General features: G+C 65.2%; 1 protein-coding gene across 4 annotated transcripts in view; it reads right to left on the bottom strand.

Moving 5' to 3' along the window:
* INTS1 (integrator complex subunit 1) overlaps positions 1-16,477 on the bottom strand; it is a 29,220-nt gene extending 12,743 nt beyond the window's left edge. Inside the window, exons 1-25 of one of the 4 annotated variants that reach the window (XM_082360994.1) lie at positions 16,126-16,477; positions 15,258-15,548; positions 12,851-13,047; positions 12,625-12,762; positions 12,238-12,397; positions 11,981-12,085; positions 11,694-11,887; positions 11,462-11,607; positions 11,231-11,372; positions 10,798-10,974; positions 10,048-10,156; positions 9,326-9,446; positions 8,840-8,917; positions 8,085-8,242; positions 7,344-7,440; positions 4,983-5,074; positions 4,743-4,803; positions 3,465-3,662; positions 3,060-3,189; positions 2,567-2,746; positions 2,288-2,437; positions 1,700-1,879; positions 1,519-1,623; positions 338-505; positions 108-261 (exon numbers count right to left, since the gene is read on the bottom strand). In XM_082360994.1, the coding sequence (XP_082217120.1) occupies positions 108-261; positions 338-505; positions 1,519-1,623; positions 1,700-1,879; positions 2,288-2,437; positions 2,567-2,746; positions 3,060-3,189; positions 3,465-3,662; positions 4,743-4,803; positions 4,983-5,074; positions 7,344-7,440; positions 8,085-8,242; positions 8,840-8,917; positions 9,326-9,446; positions 10,048-10,156; positions 10,798-10,974; positions 11,231-11,372; positions 11,462-11,607; positions 11,694-11,887; positions 11,981-12,085; positions 12,238-12,397; positions 12,625-12,762; positions 12,851-13,047; positions 15,258-15,548; positions 16,126-16,183 (3,589 nt within the window). In that variant the 5' untranslated portion in view covers positions 16,184-16,477. Of the gene's footprint in view, positions 1-107; positions 262-337; positions 506-1,518; positions 1,624-1,699; positions 1,880-2,287; positions 2,438-2,566; positions 2,747-3,059; positions 3,190-3,464; positions 3,663-4,742; positions 4,804-4,982; positions 5,075-7,343; positions 7,441-8,084; positions 8,243-8,839; positions 8,918-9,325; positions 9,447-10,047; positions 10,157-10,797; positions 10,975-11,230; positions 11,373-11,461; positions 11,608-11,693; positions 11,888-11,979; positions 12,086-12,237; positions 12,398-12,624; positions 12,763-12,850; positions 13,048-15,257; positions 15,549-16,125 lie in introns of all 4 variants that reach the window. The other 3 variants (XM_082360995.1, XM_082360997.1, XM_082360996.1) reach the window with 3 other exon arrangements.
* Positions 16,478-16,902: the final 425 nt, after the last annotated feature.

The following is a 16,902-nucleotide window of genomic DNA, read 5'->3' as shown; positions in this document are numbered from 1 at the left end:
GTTTGGAAACCCCCAGCCCATGGATCGGAAGGGCCGGCGGTGCCCGGGGTCCCGCCATGTGGAGGCTCGCGCGCGTGCCCCCAGGACGGGCAGGGAAGGGTACCTACCCCCACGGGAGACCCAGGCCCCACCGCCCGCGGGCTGCTCACCGCGGGGCGGGCCCAGCGTCAGGAGGATGACCATGGCGTGGACCACCAGGATGTGCATGGTGGCCGTCTCCCCGCTGGTCCAGCGCAGGAAGACCTGGTCTTGCGACTCCGACTGGAGGGGGAGGAAGGGGGTGAGCGGGCCGAGGTGAGGGCCACGGGGGCCGGCCCAGGGCGCCCGCCCGCCTTACCCAGCTGTAGACCTCCTCGCCCTCCTTGCTCTTGCGCATGCGCTGCACGTAGCGGGAGAAGATGGAGAGCAGGGCGGCCAGCACGGCGTCCGACTCGGCGCTGCAGGAGCGCTTGGAGAAGAGGTGGGACATGATGGTGGAGCGCTCCACGATGAGCCGGGCCACGTCCTGGGGGAGCACGGCGTCAGAGGGCGCGGGGCCCTCCTCCAGTCGTGCCTGGCCGACGGCCCCGTCCCCTCGGAAGGCCGCCCCGACGCCACGTCCGCTCTGCACAACCACCACCCCCCGACACCGGGCAGCAGGCCGATGACGGACAGAAGGGCCCCACACGCAGAGCCCTGCAGCCGCGCAGGGCTGTCAACTGCCAAGCGGGCGGGAGGAGCAGCAAGAAGTGACAGGCTCCCTGGAGAGGGCCGGCCCCGCACGGAGAGGAGAGCGAGCCATGGGGCAAGGCGCCATCTGCCCTCAAGCGACAGTAACACACGCTTCTCGAGACCCGAAGGGAAAGGCCGTCTGCAAACAGCCGGACACCACGTTTACTTGAAACCTGCAGCAGTGACGCGGGGCAGGCTGGCCCCTGGACCAGACTCAGAAGGGCGAGGCCTCCAGCCCGGACTTTTATTACTGTCCAGCCCCTTGACGAGGAGCCCAGGTTTGGACAGAATCCCCCTGCCCACCGACCTCTGTCTTCAGCCCGTTCCCTCACTCCCTCCACTCACGCATTCTACAAAGACCCAGGGCCTCCAGAACCTCTGTCACTGTCAGCTGACCCGCTAGCGGAGCAGCAAGGTCAGAAGAAAGACGGCCGGAAAAGAGCAAGACGAAGTAGAAAACGGGCACGTGCTCAGCTCCCAGGGCCTCCCCGGCAGGGGGCGGGATGCAGGCCCCAGCCCCAGCCCCGGACTCCTGGGCTGGCCTCCTGCCCCTTGGCCTCCTGGGTTGGCCAAGCCACGCCTCCCCCAGCCCAGAGCCACAGAGGCAACCAGGCCTGGATGATCACAAGGGCACTGGGGGCTCCTGCCCTCGACCCCTGCTCCGGACAGAAGGTCACCGGCAAGGCAGCTGGGTGCTCAGAGCCCACAGCCAAGGGGTGGCCCCGCTGGCCCCGCATCCCAGCTGGGCTGGCCAGGGTCCCCCCGTCCCGCTCCGCCCCGCCCCCAGCCCCGCCCCGCCCCCCTCACCAGGGCCAGATCGCTGTGCTGGCTCTGCTCCTCCACGGGCGTGTGCTGGGACAGGTAGACCAGGTAGGCGCTGATGGTCTGCGGGTCTGTCTCCATGTGGATGGCCTGGGGAGTGGGGTAAGGAGGGCGTGTGAGCGCACGCCCCGCAGGGCTGCCCGCCGCCCGCCCTGCGGCCCCTCACCTGCTGCAGCGCCAGGGCGGTGGTGGTCCTGACGCTGTCGAACAGAGGCAACCTGGGCAGGTCTCGCAGCAGCCACTGGTAGCCCTGCAGCGCGTCCGAGTCGCCCGAGTCCTCCTCCATGGGGGGCTCCTTCTCCTCCCCGTCCCGCAGGCTGCCCTCCGAGAGCACCAGGGACAGGCCCTGCAAGCAGACATGCGCCCTGTCTCGGGGCCACCCAGTCCCTCTCAAACCCGCGCGAGGGGGCCGCTTCCCGGCAGAGACGTGGTGCGGTCAGAGCTGCCACGACTGGGGCGGAAGGAGCGCTACCGGCTCCCCTGGAAAACCGTCGCCAGCACCTTGGGAAGCACGGCAGGACGGCGACTGAACTGCTCTCGGGACGTTTCCCATTACCACCGAGGGAGGGGGCCCAGATAGGGGAAAAGGGCTCTGAGCCCTGCACGGTTTATGACCGCGCCCTTTCTGTGTCCGGAAGTCAGCTAGGATAAAAGTCTGGGTGAGTAGAGATGCTCATCGTAACGAAAGAGGACAGAACCGTGCCGGGGCGAGCAGGGGAGCGCGGGGAGAGCGGGCCGAGGCCGGCCGTCGCACCTTCATGGCCAGCACCCGGGACGCCAGCTGGGAGGAGCCGAGGCGCCGCAGAAAGTAGTCCAGCACCTCGCACGTGGTCTGCTCGTCGGCCCTGGGGCCCAGCAGCAGGTCCTGCAGGCGGCCCAGCAGCTGCCGCTGCTTCTGCTGCCTCTGCAGGGACAGGGGGCCTCAGGGTGGGCCTCCAGGGCCGGTGGGGACCCGGCTGGGCTGGGGCTGGGGCCGGGGCCGGGGCTGGGGCGGGGCCGGGGGGCGGGGCCGGGGGCGGGGCCGGGGGCCGACCTGCCGCTTCTTGGCCTTCTGCTCTTTGCTCTCGCCCTCCTCCTCCTCCTCCCCGGAGGCGGGCTCGTCGGCAGCGTCGTGCAGCAGGAACTCGCACAGGCACTGCACGGGCAGCACGTCCAGGGAGCCCTCGCTGGACTGCACCAGGTCGGCCAGCCAGGGCATGGACTGGGAGGAGGCCTGGGCAGGGCGGCAGCCACGCGGCTCTTTCCGGTTAATCCTGCCGCGGCCCCTCCCGACCCACCTGCCCGCCATCCAGCGGGGACTCCCGAGGCGGCCCTGTGTGCGCCCCGCCGGCAACGTGCCACGGCCGCCAGCTGTGCTGGGAGCGATGTGCACGCCCAGGAGCCCGTCGCCACGTAGCCCTGTCTCTGGGTGTGCCCTCTTCTGGCCACGGTCTCATCTAACGCCACAGCCCGCTGACGCCCCTAGAAGGTTCCCCGCCCGCCCGCCTGCAGCCAGCCTCCTCCTTCCAGACCCCAGCGGGACTCACCTGCCTCTGGATGATGTTGAGGAGGAAGTCCGGGTTCCGGCTCCGACACAGCAGGTGCCCGAGGCGGAGGGACTGGTTGAGGCCTTTCACCTGCTCCAGGACGTGAGGGGGAGGCCTCCGGGGCGGCCCTCTGAAAGTTCCACAAGACCCAAGCGTGTCGAAGCCGCAAGCGCAGGGCTCCCCAGGCGACAGTGGCGGGTGAGGGCGGGGCTGCCTGCCTCCCACCTGTGGGCAGCTGCCCGTCTTCCCCAAGGCCCACGGTCCCTCCCCTCCCAGCCCAGCCACGGGGGCTCTCGGCTTCACCACGGCCCGGCCGCGCGGAGAGCCAGGACAGCGGCCAGGACACGGCGCCCCCGCCCGCCCCTGCCAGCCCAGGCCCGGCCCCGAGCTCCGCGCAGCGCATACTGGGGCTCAAGGCTGGTGAGCTGGGACAGGAGCAAGCTGCTGCTCTCAGTGATGGTCTGCTTGGTGGATGCAGCGGCCAGGTGCCCCTCGAACGCCAGGATCTCCTGCTTCTCCCGCTGCGAGACCTGCAGCTCCCGGGTGACCATCTCAGTCCGGGTCTCCTCGTCCGTCAGGGTACACGGCGGGTACGAGTAATTGCTGGGGACCAAGCGGGAGGAACCTGTCGCCGGGCCACCAGAGGCTGGCTGCCACCAGGCGGCGCTCAGGGTGGGGGGTCATAACTTAGGACGGCGTCCCTCGCCCGGGCCCAGCTCGAGCCGTCAGGCTGTGGAAGGGACCCGGGGGGGTGGGGGGGGAGGGCGTCAGCAACATGGTCACAGTCAGACCCCCATGAGAGAGCTGGGCAGCCCTCAGAGCCCACAGCCGGCCACCCTCTCCTCCCACACAGCCGAGTGCTGGCGCCTCCAAAATCGGCCCACGTGTGTCAGGATCCTGGACCCGAGTGGCGTCTGTCCGGGATGGCCACACGGGACCCCTGGACCCTTTCCAACAGGCCAGGTGGCCCAGGGCGTACAGGGCACCCCAGACCGACTCACGGCTTCAAAGACACACGCGGCTTTCTGGGGGCACGAGCAGCTGCACTCCTGTCACGTGTCCTGAATCTAACCTAGCTTCCCGTGACACCACAGGATGGCCCTGCCGCGTGCAGCCTCGGGCCGCACCCAGACCCCGCGCGCCCGGTTCCCACACGCTACGGCCTCAGGCTCCACTCCACCTCAGCCAGTGTCCCGCAGCGACCCTCGCTGCCCCCGAGTGCGCCGGCAGGCCGCGCCCACCCCCGCCGCAGGAGCACAGCACACACACGCCACCCGCCCAGGCGCCCACGCCGCTTCCTCAGCTCATGGCTCGCAGCGAGCACAGTCACAGCGGCCCTGGCATCTGGCGCCCGCCGCGTCCCGAGGCAGTTCCCTGCTGCTGACCCCGGCAGCGCTCACGCCGCACCTGGCCCCGTCCCCATCCCGCCGCAGCCTCTGGCTCCCCTCCGCTCTACGCGATGTCACAGCGTCACCAGCCTGACCGTCCCCACGCCCACGGCAACACGAGTGCTGCCCAGGAGGGCCCAGGGCGCCGCCTGATGCCACTGCCCCCAGCCCAGCGAGGGGGCAGCCCCGCAGAGCAGGGAGACCGCAGAGCAGCGGGAGCCCCAGCGCGCCCTCCCGCTCCCAGCGCGGCACCGGTGGGCCCGCCCCCCCGCTCCCAGCGCGGCAAGCCACTTACTTGGTCATCACCATCTCCATGAGCATCTTCAGCGTGGGGTACTCCTCCCAGGCGGCCAGGCCTAGGGAGCAAGGCGACAGCAGGTGGTAGCTGGGACTCCCGGCGGAAGACCCACCCCCTCCCCCGCCCATCCTCCAGTCCCCAGCCAGGCTCTGCTCCAGGCCCTGACAGGCAGGAAGCCCAGAAGGGGGAAAGGTCAACATCGGCCCAGGGGACCACGGCTGGCCAGAGGGGGCTCACCGATGTTCTCTGGGTTGAACGCGGCGACGACCAGCAGGAGGGGCCACGCCTTCCAGTAGAGGGTGGAGATGGCGAGGTTCGGAGGCTGGTACCTGGGACGCAAGGTGCCGATGGCTCAGCCTCGGGCCACGAGGTCCCGACGGGAACGGGTCCAGGCCAGGGCGGCAACCGCCTCACAGACCCGAACGTCAGTACTGGAGCCCCAGTCACTCCTCTCTGGGACTTGCGCCCCCAGGATGTGCATGGCTGTACCCAGCACACCCCTCGGGCCCACACCCCAGCCCCGGGCTCCGGGACACGTGCCCCACTTCCCTCAGCCTTGGCCTCCCACCCTATAGCACGGGAACATGGGAAAGGTAATAAACACTCGATAATGCTAACTACTGTTGTTATTCTTTGCATCAGAAAACCAGAAAACACCCCAGTATCCATTGACGTGTAACCATAATAACTTTCAAAAGTCACGCATCATGCTATCGTGATTACAGTCCTTTCAGATGACGCAACAGAAAGCAGCTAAGAAGCCGTTAGGAAAAATGAAATAAACCTGATATGATGTCTTGGCAACACTCCCCAAACTCATCTATAGCTTGGACGCAATCCCACCACAATTCCAGTTGGCTTTTTTGTGGAAATTGACCAGAGGACCCTAAAATTCACGTGGAAATGCGAGGACCCAGAAAAGCCAAAATAATGTTGAAAAAGAATAAAATTGGAGGACTCACACTTCCCAATTTCAAAACCCAGCACAAAGTCACAGTAATGAAGACAGAAGTGTGGGCGTGAGGACAGGCATATAGGTCAGTGGAACAGAACTGAGGATCCAGAAATAAACCCATATGTTTAAGGTCAACTGATTACCCATGAAGGACCATGATGCATCCGCATGAAACAGAATGAAGTCAGAGCCGCACCTCACACCGTATACAAAAATAAATTCAAAATGGATAACAAACCTAAACATTAAGGCTAAAACTATATAAAACTCTTAGGAGAAAACACAGGAATAGATCTTTGACACCTCAGATGAGGCAATGGTTTCTTACGCGTGACACGAAGACCCAAGAAACCAAAGAAAAATAAACTGGACCTTATCAAGATTAAAAGCTTCTGTGTCTCAAACGGCACTAAGAAGGGATATATCTACAAATTATAGGTATGTTAAGGGTCTCACTCCAGAACCTATAAAGAGCCCTCACAATTCAACAACAATATTCAAACAATCCAGTTTAAAACTGGGCAAAGGACTCAGATAGACATTTCTCCAAAGAAGGTGTTCAAATGGCCCACAAGCATGTGAAAAGCTGCTCAGTGTCACTAGCGATTACAGAAATGGAAATCAAAGCCAAAATGAGGGACTTCCCTGGCGGTCCAGTGGTTAGGGCTCTGCACCTCCACTGCAGGGGGCACAGGTCTGATCCGTGGTCAGGGAACCAAGATCCCACATGCTGCGGCCAAAAAAAAAAAAAAGCCAAAGTGAGATGCCACTTCACACCCACTAAGACGACTAAAATAAAAAGATGGACCATCAGTCTCGGCAAAGATGTGGAGAAACAGGAACCTTCGGACCCTCTGCTGGCAAAGTGAAACGGCGCAGCCACTGCGGGAAAGTCTGGTGGTTCCACAAAAGGTTAAACACATGACCCAGCAATTCTACCCCTGGGTATCCTCGCGAGAACTGAAAACATACATCCTCACAAAAACGTATCCGTGGAGTTCCCAGCAGCACGGTTAACAACAGCGGAAACCACCTAAGTGTGCGTCAACCAGCAAACAGATCCACAAAACGCAGTGCCTGCACTTGGCCACGGAGAGGGACAGAGTACAGGCGCAAGCTAAGACTCGGAGGGGCCCTGGACACGTGACGCTCAGTGGAAGGAGCCTGCCACACCGGACCACGCGCTTTATGATTCTGTTTACACGAAGTGTCCAAGAATGTCCAATCCACAGGGACAGAGCTGATTCGTGGGGTCTAAGGGCTGTGTGTTTGGGGGAGGGGGGAGGGGGGGCAACAGCTAGCGGGAACAGGTTCCTTAAGGGGACATGGCAATGGCTGCATAACCCCACGAATGTACTAAAAGCACCAAATCACAAACTTTAAATGAGTGAAGCATATGAGAAACGAGAACTGTATCTCAGTCAAGTGGCTTAAGGAAACAGAGCGCGAGCTCACTGTCGTCCAGAAAACACTGTGAATGTGTTCACACACACGGGAAGCAAGCATCTAAGTGACGAAGACCAAAAGGAGAGAACAAGGGAGCAGGTCAAGAGAGCCAGGCGACGGCAGTCAAGCAGGCCCTGGGTCGTTCGCCGCACGGCCCAGCCTCACGGGTGTCTGTGGATGGGCCCCTGGCGCCTCACCCGGGCGGGAGCTGGATGTTCTCCGGGTGATGGTAGGTGCACAGGTTGAGAACAGCGTCGATCAGCTGGATCCTCTCCACCTTCAGCACTTCCATGTCTGAAACCCAGAAACCACACATGGCTCACTCGGTGGATGTCCCGGCCCAGACTCAGGCTGTGGACATCAGAGAGCGAGGAGACGGGGCGGGGGGGCCGGGGACGACACGGGCACAGGGCAGGATGCAATGACACGCAGCCAGCGCGAGCTGGCCTGGGGAGCCGGGGCACGTCTCCACCACGTGGCACCTGAGCTGGCCGGGGAGCAGGCAGGACCGGACCGTGGGCAGCACAGCGCAGCTGGGCTCAGGGCAGGGCCGAGACGTGACCACACCCGTGTCTGGAGCAGAAGCGCCAGGGCAGAGCCCCCGGGGAGGCAGCGAGCCCCGCCACACCGAGGTGTCGGCTCCAGGCCCATCGGCAACGGGACATACGCACGCTCTAGGACGGGGACCGCTCTGCGTAAGGCCACCGCGGTGGCCCGTTAAAGAGGCGAGAGACACACACTCCTGCCAAAGTTCAACCATGTGGAGAATGGGCACGAGTCCAGGGTGAGCTCCAGAATCAGCCTAAGGACTAGGTTGCCGTCCGAGACACACGCACGGCCTGATGCCCGATGCCCGTGAGGTCAGCAGCGGGGAGGGAGGAGCCCAGCGGCGGGGGGCCGTCGCCCACAGCGGGCAGGACAAAGCGCCAGGCCCTCACCGTCGGCCTGCACGGCTGCGGCCCGCTTCACCAGGTGGTCGGCCAGCTCCATGGCGTCGGCGGGGCCCAGCGGAAGCTCCCGCGACAGCCCGATGACCAGGACGCGCATCAGCGTGTCCTCCAGGATGGGCACCTCCGAGCAGAGGCGGAGGAAGAAGCTGCGGGCGCGGCAGGGAGAGGCCGGGCTGGCGGGAGCCCACCCCGAACCCGCAGGGCCGCCCACCCTCCCCGTGGCCACTTGTGCCCGATGCCCCGTGGACCATGCCCCGCCATCCCGAGGAGGAACGTGAGGGGAGCCCAGCCTCGTCCCGCAGCCCCCGGACTGTGACACGAGACGGGTGTGGAGCACAGGCGGGTGTGAGACGAGCACGCTGACCGGGCCCACAGTGGGGACGGACGGGAGCGACCGCTCAGAAGCACAGGGCAGGGTGTCCCCAGGCTCAGGGGACAGAGCACGACACTGGCTGAGGGAGGAAAAACGTGTGTGCAGCTGCTCGGAAGCGAGGAGGGGCAGGGAGCTGGAAATATCCCGGGGGTGCTGAGCTGGGGGGCCCCGGGGCACAGGCACTGGCTGAGTCCCCGGGAGGGTGCAGGTGACTTTGCAGAGACACCGCGCCCTTGGGAAATGCGGCACAGGGTGTGCAGGGTGGGACAGGGACGGTGACCCTGACCAAGACCAGACAGAGCCCCTGGGCTGGCTTCAGCGAGCCTGGCCTGGGCAGCCCTCGCGGCCCAGGGCCGGAAGGCACGCTCACTTGCGGTCACTCTCGGGTGGCCAGTTGTCCCATTTGTAGTAGGTCTCGGGCTGCTCCGTGAAGAGCACCTTGTGAAGGCTGCAGGGGGGAGAGAGCCATCAGGGTTGGAGTAGACGGGCCCCCCGCCAACCCCGTCAGCCCCCACTGGCTGCGAAGCCGCACGTGCAGAGGGACCGCCCGATTCCTGAGCTTGGCAACCCCACGGCACTTCTGGAGGGCCTCCAGCCACCCCCAATAAGGCCTGGGGGGCTGGCAGGTGACAGAGCCCCCCAGCAGGGGGCTCCCAACCCCGGTCAGACAGGACCCCACCTCCCCTGTAAGAGAAGGCTCTGCCCGAGGCCCTGACGCCACACGAGGGCCGGCCCCGCTGGTTCCTGAGAGGCTGGGGCCAGCCGGCGGCCTGTCACCTCTGTGGTGAGCGCCGTCATTGGCCTTCAGGCAGGCCAGGCAGCGGCCGCGCCCCGAGCAGGAGCGCGCGGGCCGTACCAGTGCGCGTAGTCCCTGGGGGCGAGCTTGCTGACGGACGGGACGACGGTGTGCAGCCACCAGACGGCGTCGCGCTGGATTGCGGCCATCTGGTTCTGGAAGGAGCGCAGCGCCTCCAGGTCTGCGGGGGACGAGAGAGTTACAGAGCCCGCACGGCAGCCGGAGGGTCCAGCTCGAGGCCAGGTGCAGGAAGGAGGCCTGGGCGGCACGAGCCTCCTGCAGTGTCTGCAGGCTAGAAAGGCAGACCTGAGATGGAGCGGGGAACTCGGCTAGGATCAGGTTCAGCGAACGCCTGACCATCCTCACGTACCCAGGGCAGCTCGGGGAGCTGAAACCCGCAGGTTCCAAGTGTCCTTCCAGCCCATCGCTTACGGGGCCTACGCAGCCAGGCCTGCCCAGGGTCAGCCACGAACCAAAGCCGGCTGACCCAAACACCACCGCCCTGCTTCCCCACCTACCCTTGGCCCAAGGGCAGCGAGCCCGAAACGCCTTCACAACGGCACCAGGATCCGCGTGAGCAAACCGTCCAGGCAGAGAACGGGCCTGGACCAGGAGCTGGTGTTCTCAGCCCAGACGGGAGGAACAGGAACCAGCAGCTTCCGGAAGCTCCCTCGGTCTCTAGGAGCTGTGCCGTGGGAGCGCCCCTTCCCGCCCCCTGCCTGGGCCTCGGGGACGGCCTACAGCCACGGAAGCACCCACCACTGCCAGGCCCGGAGCCTTACTCTTTTTCTCTCCTTTGTCCCAGGCGACGCCGGCCTCCTTCACCTGGGCCGTGATGCCCAGCATCATGGACACGGCCAGCACGTCTGTGATGTGCACCACAAAGCGCTCCTGCAAGCACAGCCCAGCTCAGCGGGCTCTGCACCCCCTGCCCAGGCCCTGGGCACACGAGCCGCCGGGACAGGAGGACGCTGGACGGAAGGAGGCCTTGGGACCAAGAAGCGGCCGGCAGCAGGGCCAGGCCGGGCCACAGCGAGGCGGCTCAGCCAACAGGGCTGGACTAAGCCCGCCCTCCCGAGAAGAGGGCCGCCCTGTGGGCTGTCTGCCGACCTGCCCGCGCGGCACTCAAGATCCTCCACCCCCGGCCCCAAGTCCTGCTCTCCAGCGGCACCTCCCACTGCCCCCAAACACCCCAAAATCTACGGCCCTCTGTGCACCGTCTGCGTCGCCCTGCCTGCTCACGCCGTCCCCTGGCCTCCCCAGCCCCGCCGGCTACAGCTCTTCCCACCTCCACACCCAGCCCCGAGGTCACCGGCTCCCCTGGGGGCACCCGGCCAGCCCCTCCTTGGACCTCGCAGGATGGAGCCTCCGCTGCCTCCGGGACGGGCCACCGTGCACGCGGGACACCCATCACAGACTGGTGCACTCCGAACGGCACCGGGGAAACCGCTGGGCAAGACCCAAGCAGTAGGTAGCCTGCCCGGGCTTGGGGCATGGGGGGCATGGGGGGCAGGGGAGGGGGGGCTGCCCACCTTGAACTCCATGTCCAGGTACTGGGGCTCCTTGCGCTCCTGCATGAGCCCGAGGCAGAAGGCCTGGAAGTTGATCTCGTGCTTGGTCTGCTTGATGATTTCGCGCAGCAGGGCCCGCGAGGCCCGCAGGTAGTCATCCTTGTTGGTCAGCAGGTCCTGGAACACCATGGCCAGGAACTGGGGGAGAGAGAGTGCCAGCAGCTGCCGGGGCCGCCCGTCAGCTTCCGTCCTCACCAGGCTGCAGGAGGTCTTCCCAGAGCCCCCAGACGAGGCCCCTGCCAGCTCTTGCTGCACGCCCAGGCCCGGCCCCTTGCCCCCCCACCCCCGAGCCTCTCACACACGGCCTGGCACCACGCCGGCCGCCGCCGTGCCCTCGTCTCCAGCCCGGGCGCGGGGTGGGGGTCGCAGGTGTGAGGCCACGCCGGGCTCCCACCTTGGGTGCCAGCGCGGGGCTGTGCTGCAGCACGGCGTAGAGGGTCTGCATGTTGTTGGGGTTCCGCGCGTTGGAGAGCTCGTTGAAGATCACGAACTTGATGGTGGTGCCCAGGTTGTCCTTGTGCGCGTTCAGCAGCTCCCTGGACGTGGGCCAAGCAGGCGGCGCTGGAGTGGCTGGGCTGCCCCCGCCTGCAGCCCACCCCCGCCCGCTCCTCCCCACCGGGCGCACCTGATGCAGAGCATGTAGTGGTTGAGCAGGACCTTGGGCTTGAGGCGGATCTTGATCAGGTGGGAGATGACGTCCATGTCCTCGGGGCCGTGCGTGCCGCAGTTCATGCACACGGACATGAGCAGGTCCTGGGCCGGCCGGGTCAGCTGCGGGGTGGCCGGGGCGGGGGCAGCGCCGTCAGCCCCGCCGCCTCGCCCGCCAAGGGGCACCCCACGCGCACGGCACCCCTCACCTTGGGGTTCTGCAGCCACATCTCCAGCTTCTGCACCGCCATCAGCCGCACCTCCTTGTAGCCGCAGGCGGAGGTGAGGAGCCGCAGCAGGTTCCGCGAGACGCTGTCGATGGGCTGCCGCCGGTTGAGCTGGTCGCGCAGCACGTCCAGGACGTACTCCTCCACGCTCTCCGCCAGCTCCTCGTACCTAGGCCAGAGGGGGGAGGCAGGCGGGCGGGAAGGCGGGCGGCCGGGGAGGCGGGCGGGCTCTCGCGGGGCCGGGCCGGGGGCTGCGCGGCGCACCTACCTGGGCATGAGCTGGCCCTCCTGCTCGGGGCTGAGCTTCTCCTCCGCAATCAGCAGCTCCGTCTGGCTGTCCTCCTCCTCGGTGAGGGACGGGTGAGGGCTGCTCCCTGCACACGAGTGCCTTGTGGATACGCGCGCCCAGCCGGCCCTCGGGCACCCACGCCCCCGGCGGTACCTGGCTCCGTGGAGGGAGACGGCCCGCCCCGGCCCCCCCCACCCCCCGCGGGGAAGCCCGGCCTGGCCGCCCAGCATCTCTCACCGGCACTGAGCTCCCCTCCGCTGCGCCCCGCCTCCCCCTGCAGGAGCGCGCTCTTGGGGGGCATCTTGGTGTTGAAGGCCGTCTGGACGTTGTCCACGAAGGTCCTGCAGTGCGGGCTGTCCACCCAGATCCGCTCCCCCAGGGAGTCTTCAATGTACACCTGCGAGCACAAGGCCTCTGCCACGTCCAGCGGCGCCGCGGGAGGAGCGAGCCGGGTGCCTCCCCAGGGCCCCAGCGGACAGGAGCGGGGCCGCCAGACACAGCCCTCCGGAAAGAACGCATTCAGTTGCCCCTGTTTCGCCCTGGGGGTCCAGCGGCGCACCCCACCTCCCACGGCCCTCTGCCCCCTTCACCAAAACAGCGATCTCCCGGGAGAGGCCCACTCACCTTGACAAAGATCTCGGGCCAGTTCTCATCCTCCTCGTACGCGGCCATGAGGAGGTTGCAGGCCAGCACGGACACCAGGCTGTTCCCCTTGGCCTTGAAGTTGATGGAGGCGTCCCGCCGCAGGAGACTGCACAGAGCCTGCAAGAGACGGCGTGGTGGCCGGGGAGGCCCGTCTCGCCTCCACCTGCCCCTTCCCAGGACGGAGGAGGGGACGCCCGGCCCTCACCTCGATGACCCCCTCCGTGGCAAAGATGTTGGGCTTGATCTTGGCCAGGTACATGAGGCTCAGGTACAGGGTGCTGTCCGGCTTGGCCCGCGTGACCTTCAGCTGCTTCACGGCCCCGCACAGCACTCCCTCCAGCCTGTCGTCATTGCCCTCCAGCTCGGCCGCCTCGATCTCGTCCAGCAGCACCGCGGGCGGGACTGGCCGGGGAGACGGGGCCCTGTCAGGCGGGCAGCTCCGAGCAGAGGCTGCCTCGTGGGGGCCCCAGGCCACGGGCTGACTGGGCCAACCACCAGAGACTGGCCAGCGAGGGTCTCAGGGCTGAGCCGGTCTCCCGGGAGGACGCCGCCGGGCAGATGCTGCCCCGACCCTCGGGAACGACCAAGACCACGAAGGGTCGGCGTTAGCCAGGTGCCACCAGAGCCCTCTCGCCACACCACACGGCTACTCCAGGGTGATCTGTTCTTGAAACACCTATTTTCCTACAAGTTGGACATTTTTTCTAAGCTTTTCAGTTAGCCGGCACAATGTACCTGCAGCCTTCCTTCTCTTCTGTCGTGGCCGCTTCTTTGCTGTCCCTCCCGGGTCTGTCCCGCAGAGGCTTTTCTGCTCCATCTTTGCAGGGAACCCACCGGGGGTTTCACCCCTCTCCCTGCACGGCTGCCCGCTGCTCTGCTCTGCTCTCCACTTCCTTGTGCGTCCTCTGTCCCCCACCTTCCTTCTCGACGGGAACCGCAGCTCCGGCACAACCCCCCGCCCCCCCACCCGTACTTGAGTCCCCGCTCCTCTGAGGGTCCCTCTCGGCCGGGCTTCGGCTCCATCCCATGTTTGCTTCGTGCTGCGTTTGTGATTGTTCCATTTTACCTATTCTCTCACTTCCATTACGATATTTTCTCTGACCCAAGGCTTTTTTTAGGATTGTGTTTTTAGATACCCAAACGACGGAAGGAGGCATTGTTACTGATTTCTAACTTAACTGCACTGAAAACAGAGGATTCAGCAGTAGCCCCTGAGTGCCGTCTACGTGCCGGGGAAAATGACAAATAGGCAGGAAGGATGGACCAGAGCTACGGAAGGTCCTGGCTGTGGAGATGTTCCAAACACCAGACGCTATAAGTAGCTCAAGTCAGCCTTTTCTCCGTTTTGTTAAAGGTGTTTGTAAAATACGTTATTATTCTGGACGTGCTTTTCACAATCATATTCCATCCAACCTTCAAAGCCACCCTTTCTGGGAGTCACGCGATGGTAAAACAATACCGAAGCACAGCCATCAGTGCAGAGGACCGTGGCCTGAGTCAGGACTCGGCCCCGCAAGCGCTTCCACTCCTGACCGGCACCAGCTGCCAGCGGAGGGCCCTGAACCGAGGGTCTGACTCGGCTCCCAAAGCACTGCTCCAGCCCCGTCCTCCGCCTCGGCTCTGGCCACCACGTGCCCTGTTCCCCAAGCACAGGTCCCCGCTCCAGGACGCGGGCCTCCACTCAGTGGTTTCTCCTCCAACAGCCTGCACTGCCTGTTAAGATCCCATCCAGCCTTTCAGGCTCAATTTCACGCTGCGGTTCCCTGATGGGCCTTCCCTCGCCCGAGGCTGTCCCGTGAGCACCTGTACGCACAACACCTGCGACCGGTGTGATGTTTAACAGACCTGATCTACAGGGCATCGTGGGGCCACCAGAAATAATCCACGGAAAGATGGTACAGAGAAGTAAGGGAACGTGAGGTGCACACAAAATTAAAAGCTTTCGTGTAAACAGCGGGCTTGTGGATCAGCTATAACCTGTCTTCAATGCTGCCGTGTTACCTTTCCAAGCCCTTCGCTGTCAGGAGCCGGGAGAAAGGAGGAGGCAGCACAAGCCTCCTCGTCCCGGGGGGAGAGGGGTCCTCACGAGACGCACAGCCCCCGAGAACAGCACCTGTCTGTGCGCTGCCCTGTACCCGCCATGCTCGGAGCAGAGCCTGTCACAGTGGAACGAGCCCGTTCCCAGAGGGCAGGCTCTGGCGGCCCCCAGGAGCGCATCAGCCTCACACCAGCTCCGCCCCTGGAGCTGGGACAACGGAAATCCGTACAAGGCTTTCCAACCCAGGAGGCCCTGGCGCACGCTCCGTCTACCTCACAGAGAAGGCCACTGAGGTGCCTACGTGGCAGCAGCCCGTTCGGGCCCCAGACCTACCTGTGCCACCTTGCCCTGAGTGACACAAGCACTTCCCATCACTGTCACAGAGTCTGAAGCACAAGCGGGGCGAAGGCACCCTTATGAGAGGTGCTTTGAAAAACAAACTCACAGAGGACTCCTGCCCTCCATTCTCCAAAGTCCACCTACAGTGCTAAGCCGGAAGTGGCCGTTCCGAACCCCTGGTGCACAGACAAGGCGTGGGCTACATTCTCTGGGGGACGTCAGGGGCTGACCTTACCTTCAATCGGGACCACAGACGGTTCCTTAATCGAGGGAGAGATGGCACGTTTCTCTGCCACTGCGGCCTCAGCCAGGCGTCCCAGGGCACTCAGAGGGGGTGTGGAGGAGAGTTTCGGGCGCTTGGTGAGCCCGGTCAGGGCCGAGGCACCTGCCAGAGCAGCCGCAGCGTCCCGCTTGCGCTCCGAGGGCAGGCTGGAAGGGGCAGGCTTCAGCAGGGTGGATGCCGTTTTCGATTCAGTGGTCTGACCCTTCGAGCCCAGAGCAATGAAGTCTCCTGGAGGAGGGTGCCCTGCAGAGAAGAGACGTGGAGAAACGGGCACCTTCACACAGCAGCCGAGGTGGAGAGGGTGTCCGAGACCAACTCCAACCTCCTGTGATTTCCGAGGGGATTAAACAAGGGCTGGGGGAGGCAAGAAACCAGTCACCCAGCAAGTCCACGGCAGAGCTGGGACCGTACGACGGGAGCAACAGCGGCCACACGGAGCTTACTACCGACCAGGCCACCTCTAGTTGACAAGTGTCAGTCCCCTTAATCCTCAACGAGGTTCTGGAACAGGCAGCATTACTCTCACTTTACAGGTGAGGACAACCAGGCACAGAGAGGTTAAGCAACGTGCCCAACGCCACACAGCTGGGAGCGGCAAAGCGCGGGGCGGAGGCCAGTCTAGCTCCAGCCTGCTTTTAACCACTGTGTTTGTGCTGCCCCCTCCTCCCGGCTCGCGACTCCCAGAGCCGCCGGGACCAAGGGCTGCTCTTCGAGACCCCATTCCTGGAAACCGCGTTCGGCTCGGAGTAACGAAGCCGCGACCCGACAGAGGAGCCGGGCCGGAAGCCCCGAAGCCGCGCCGCCGGGAGAGGCCGCGCACCCGAAGGCTTGGCCGCAGCGCTGGGCCTGCGGACGGTGGTGGGCTTGGCCCGGTTCATTCTGTCCCCGTCCCTTCGCCGCTCCTCGCTGCCGACGCCTCACTTGGGAGAAGACCAGCTTAAGTCAGTCGTCCGCCGCTCGCCCATTCATTCGGATCCACCGTCCGGGGTTGGGGTTCGGGGCGAACGGCCAGCCCCGCCGCGCGCAGCCACTCCCGAAGGAGCCGCGCGACTCCGCCTCCCCGCCTCGGACCCCAGGAGGGTCTGTCTCGCCGGCAGCCGCTGCCCAATCACTTCTAGCGAGATCACCTCTAGCCCATCGCCCCAGCGCCCCGCCACCGCCACGGCCGCCCTGGAACCGGAAGCCGCCCTCGGAGCCCGACTTCCGGAACACCCGGCAGCAAAACAGCGCGGCAGGGGCGGGAATGCGAGAAGGCGAGAGGGTCCGCGGGGCCTGCAGCGCTCTCTGGCGGCGGGAGGCCGGCGGGGCTCGCAGCCGCTGATCTCTACCTGGCGAGGCGGACGCTGTCACCCGCTCCTGCAGGTGAGGCTGACCTTAGAAAGTGACGTGCCCAAGGACAGACAGCCAGGAAGGGTGGCCTCCGATGCTAACCCATACGTGCTGGAACTTCAGAGTCCTCTCCCATTTGTGGGTCAAAGGGCAGGTTCTGGGTCCCCCGGTGGGGTCCAGGAGGGAGCCCAGCGGCCGCGAGTGGGCAAAGCCGGCAGAAGGGCGGGGGCCCAGGTGAGGCCAGGCCCTCATCAGAGCAGCACGGAGG

Source organism: Balaenoptera borealis (assembly GCF_965194805.1).
Source record: "Balaenoptera borealis genome assembly, chromosome: 16".
Taxonomy (NCBI): domain Eukaryota; kingdom Metazoa; phylum Chordata; class Mammalia; order Artiodactyla; family Balaenopteridae; genus Balaenoptera; species Balaenoptera borealis.
The sequence above is the reverse complement of the archived record's forward strand: the minus strand, read 5'-3'. Positions and strand labels throughout refer to the sequence as shown.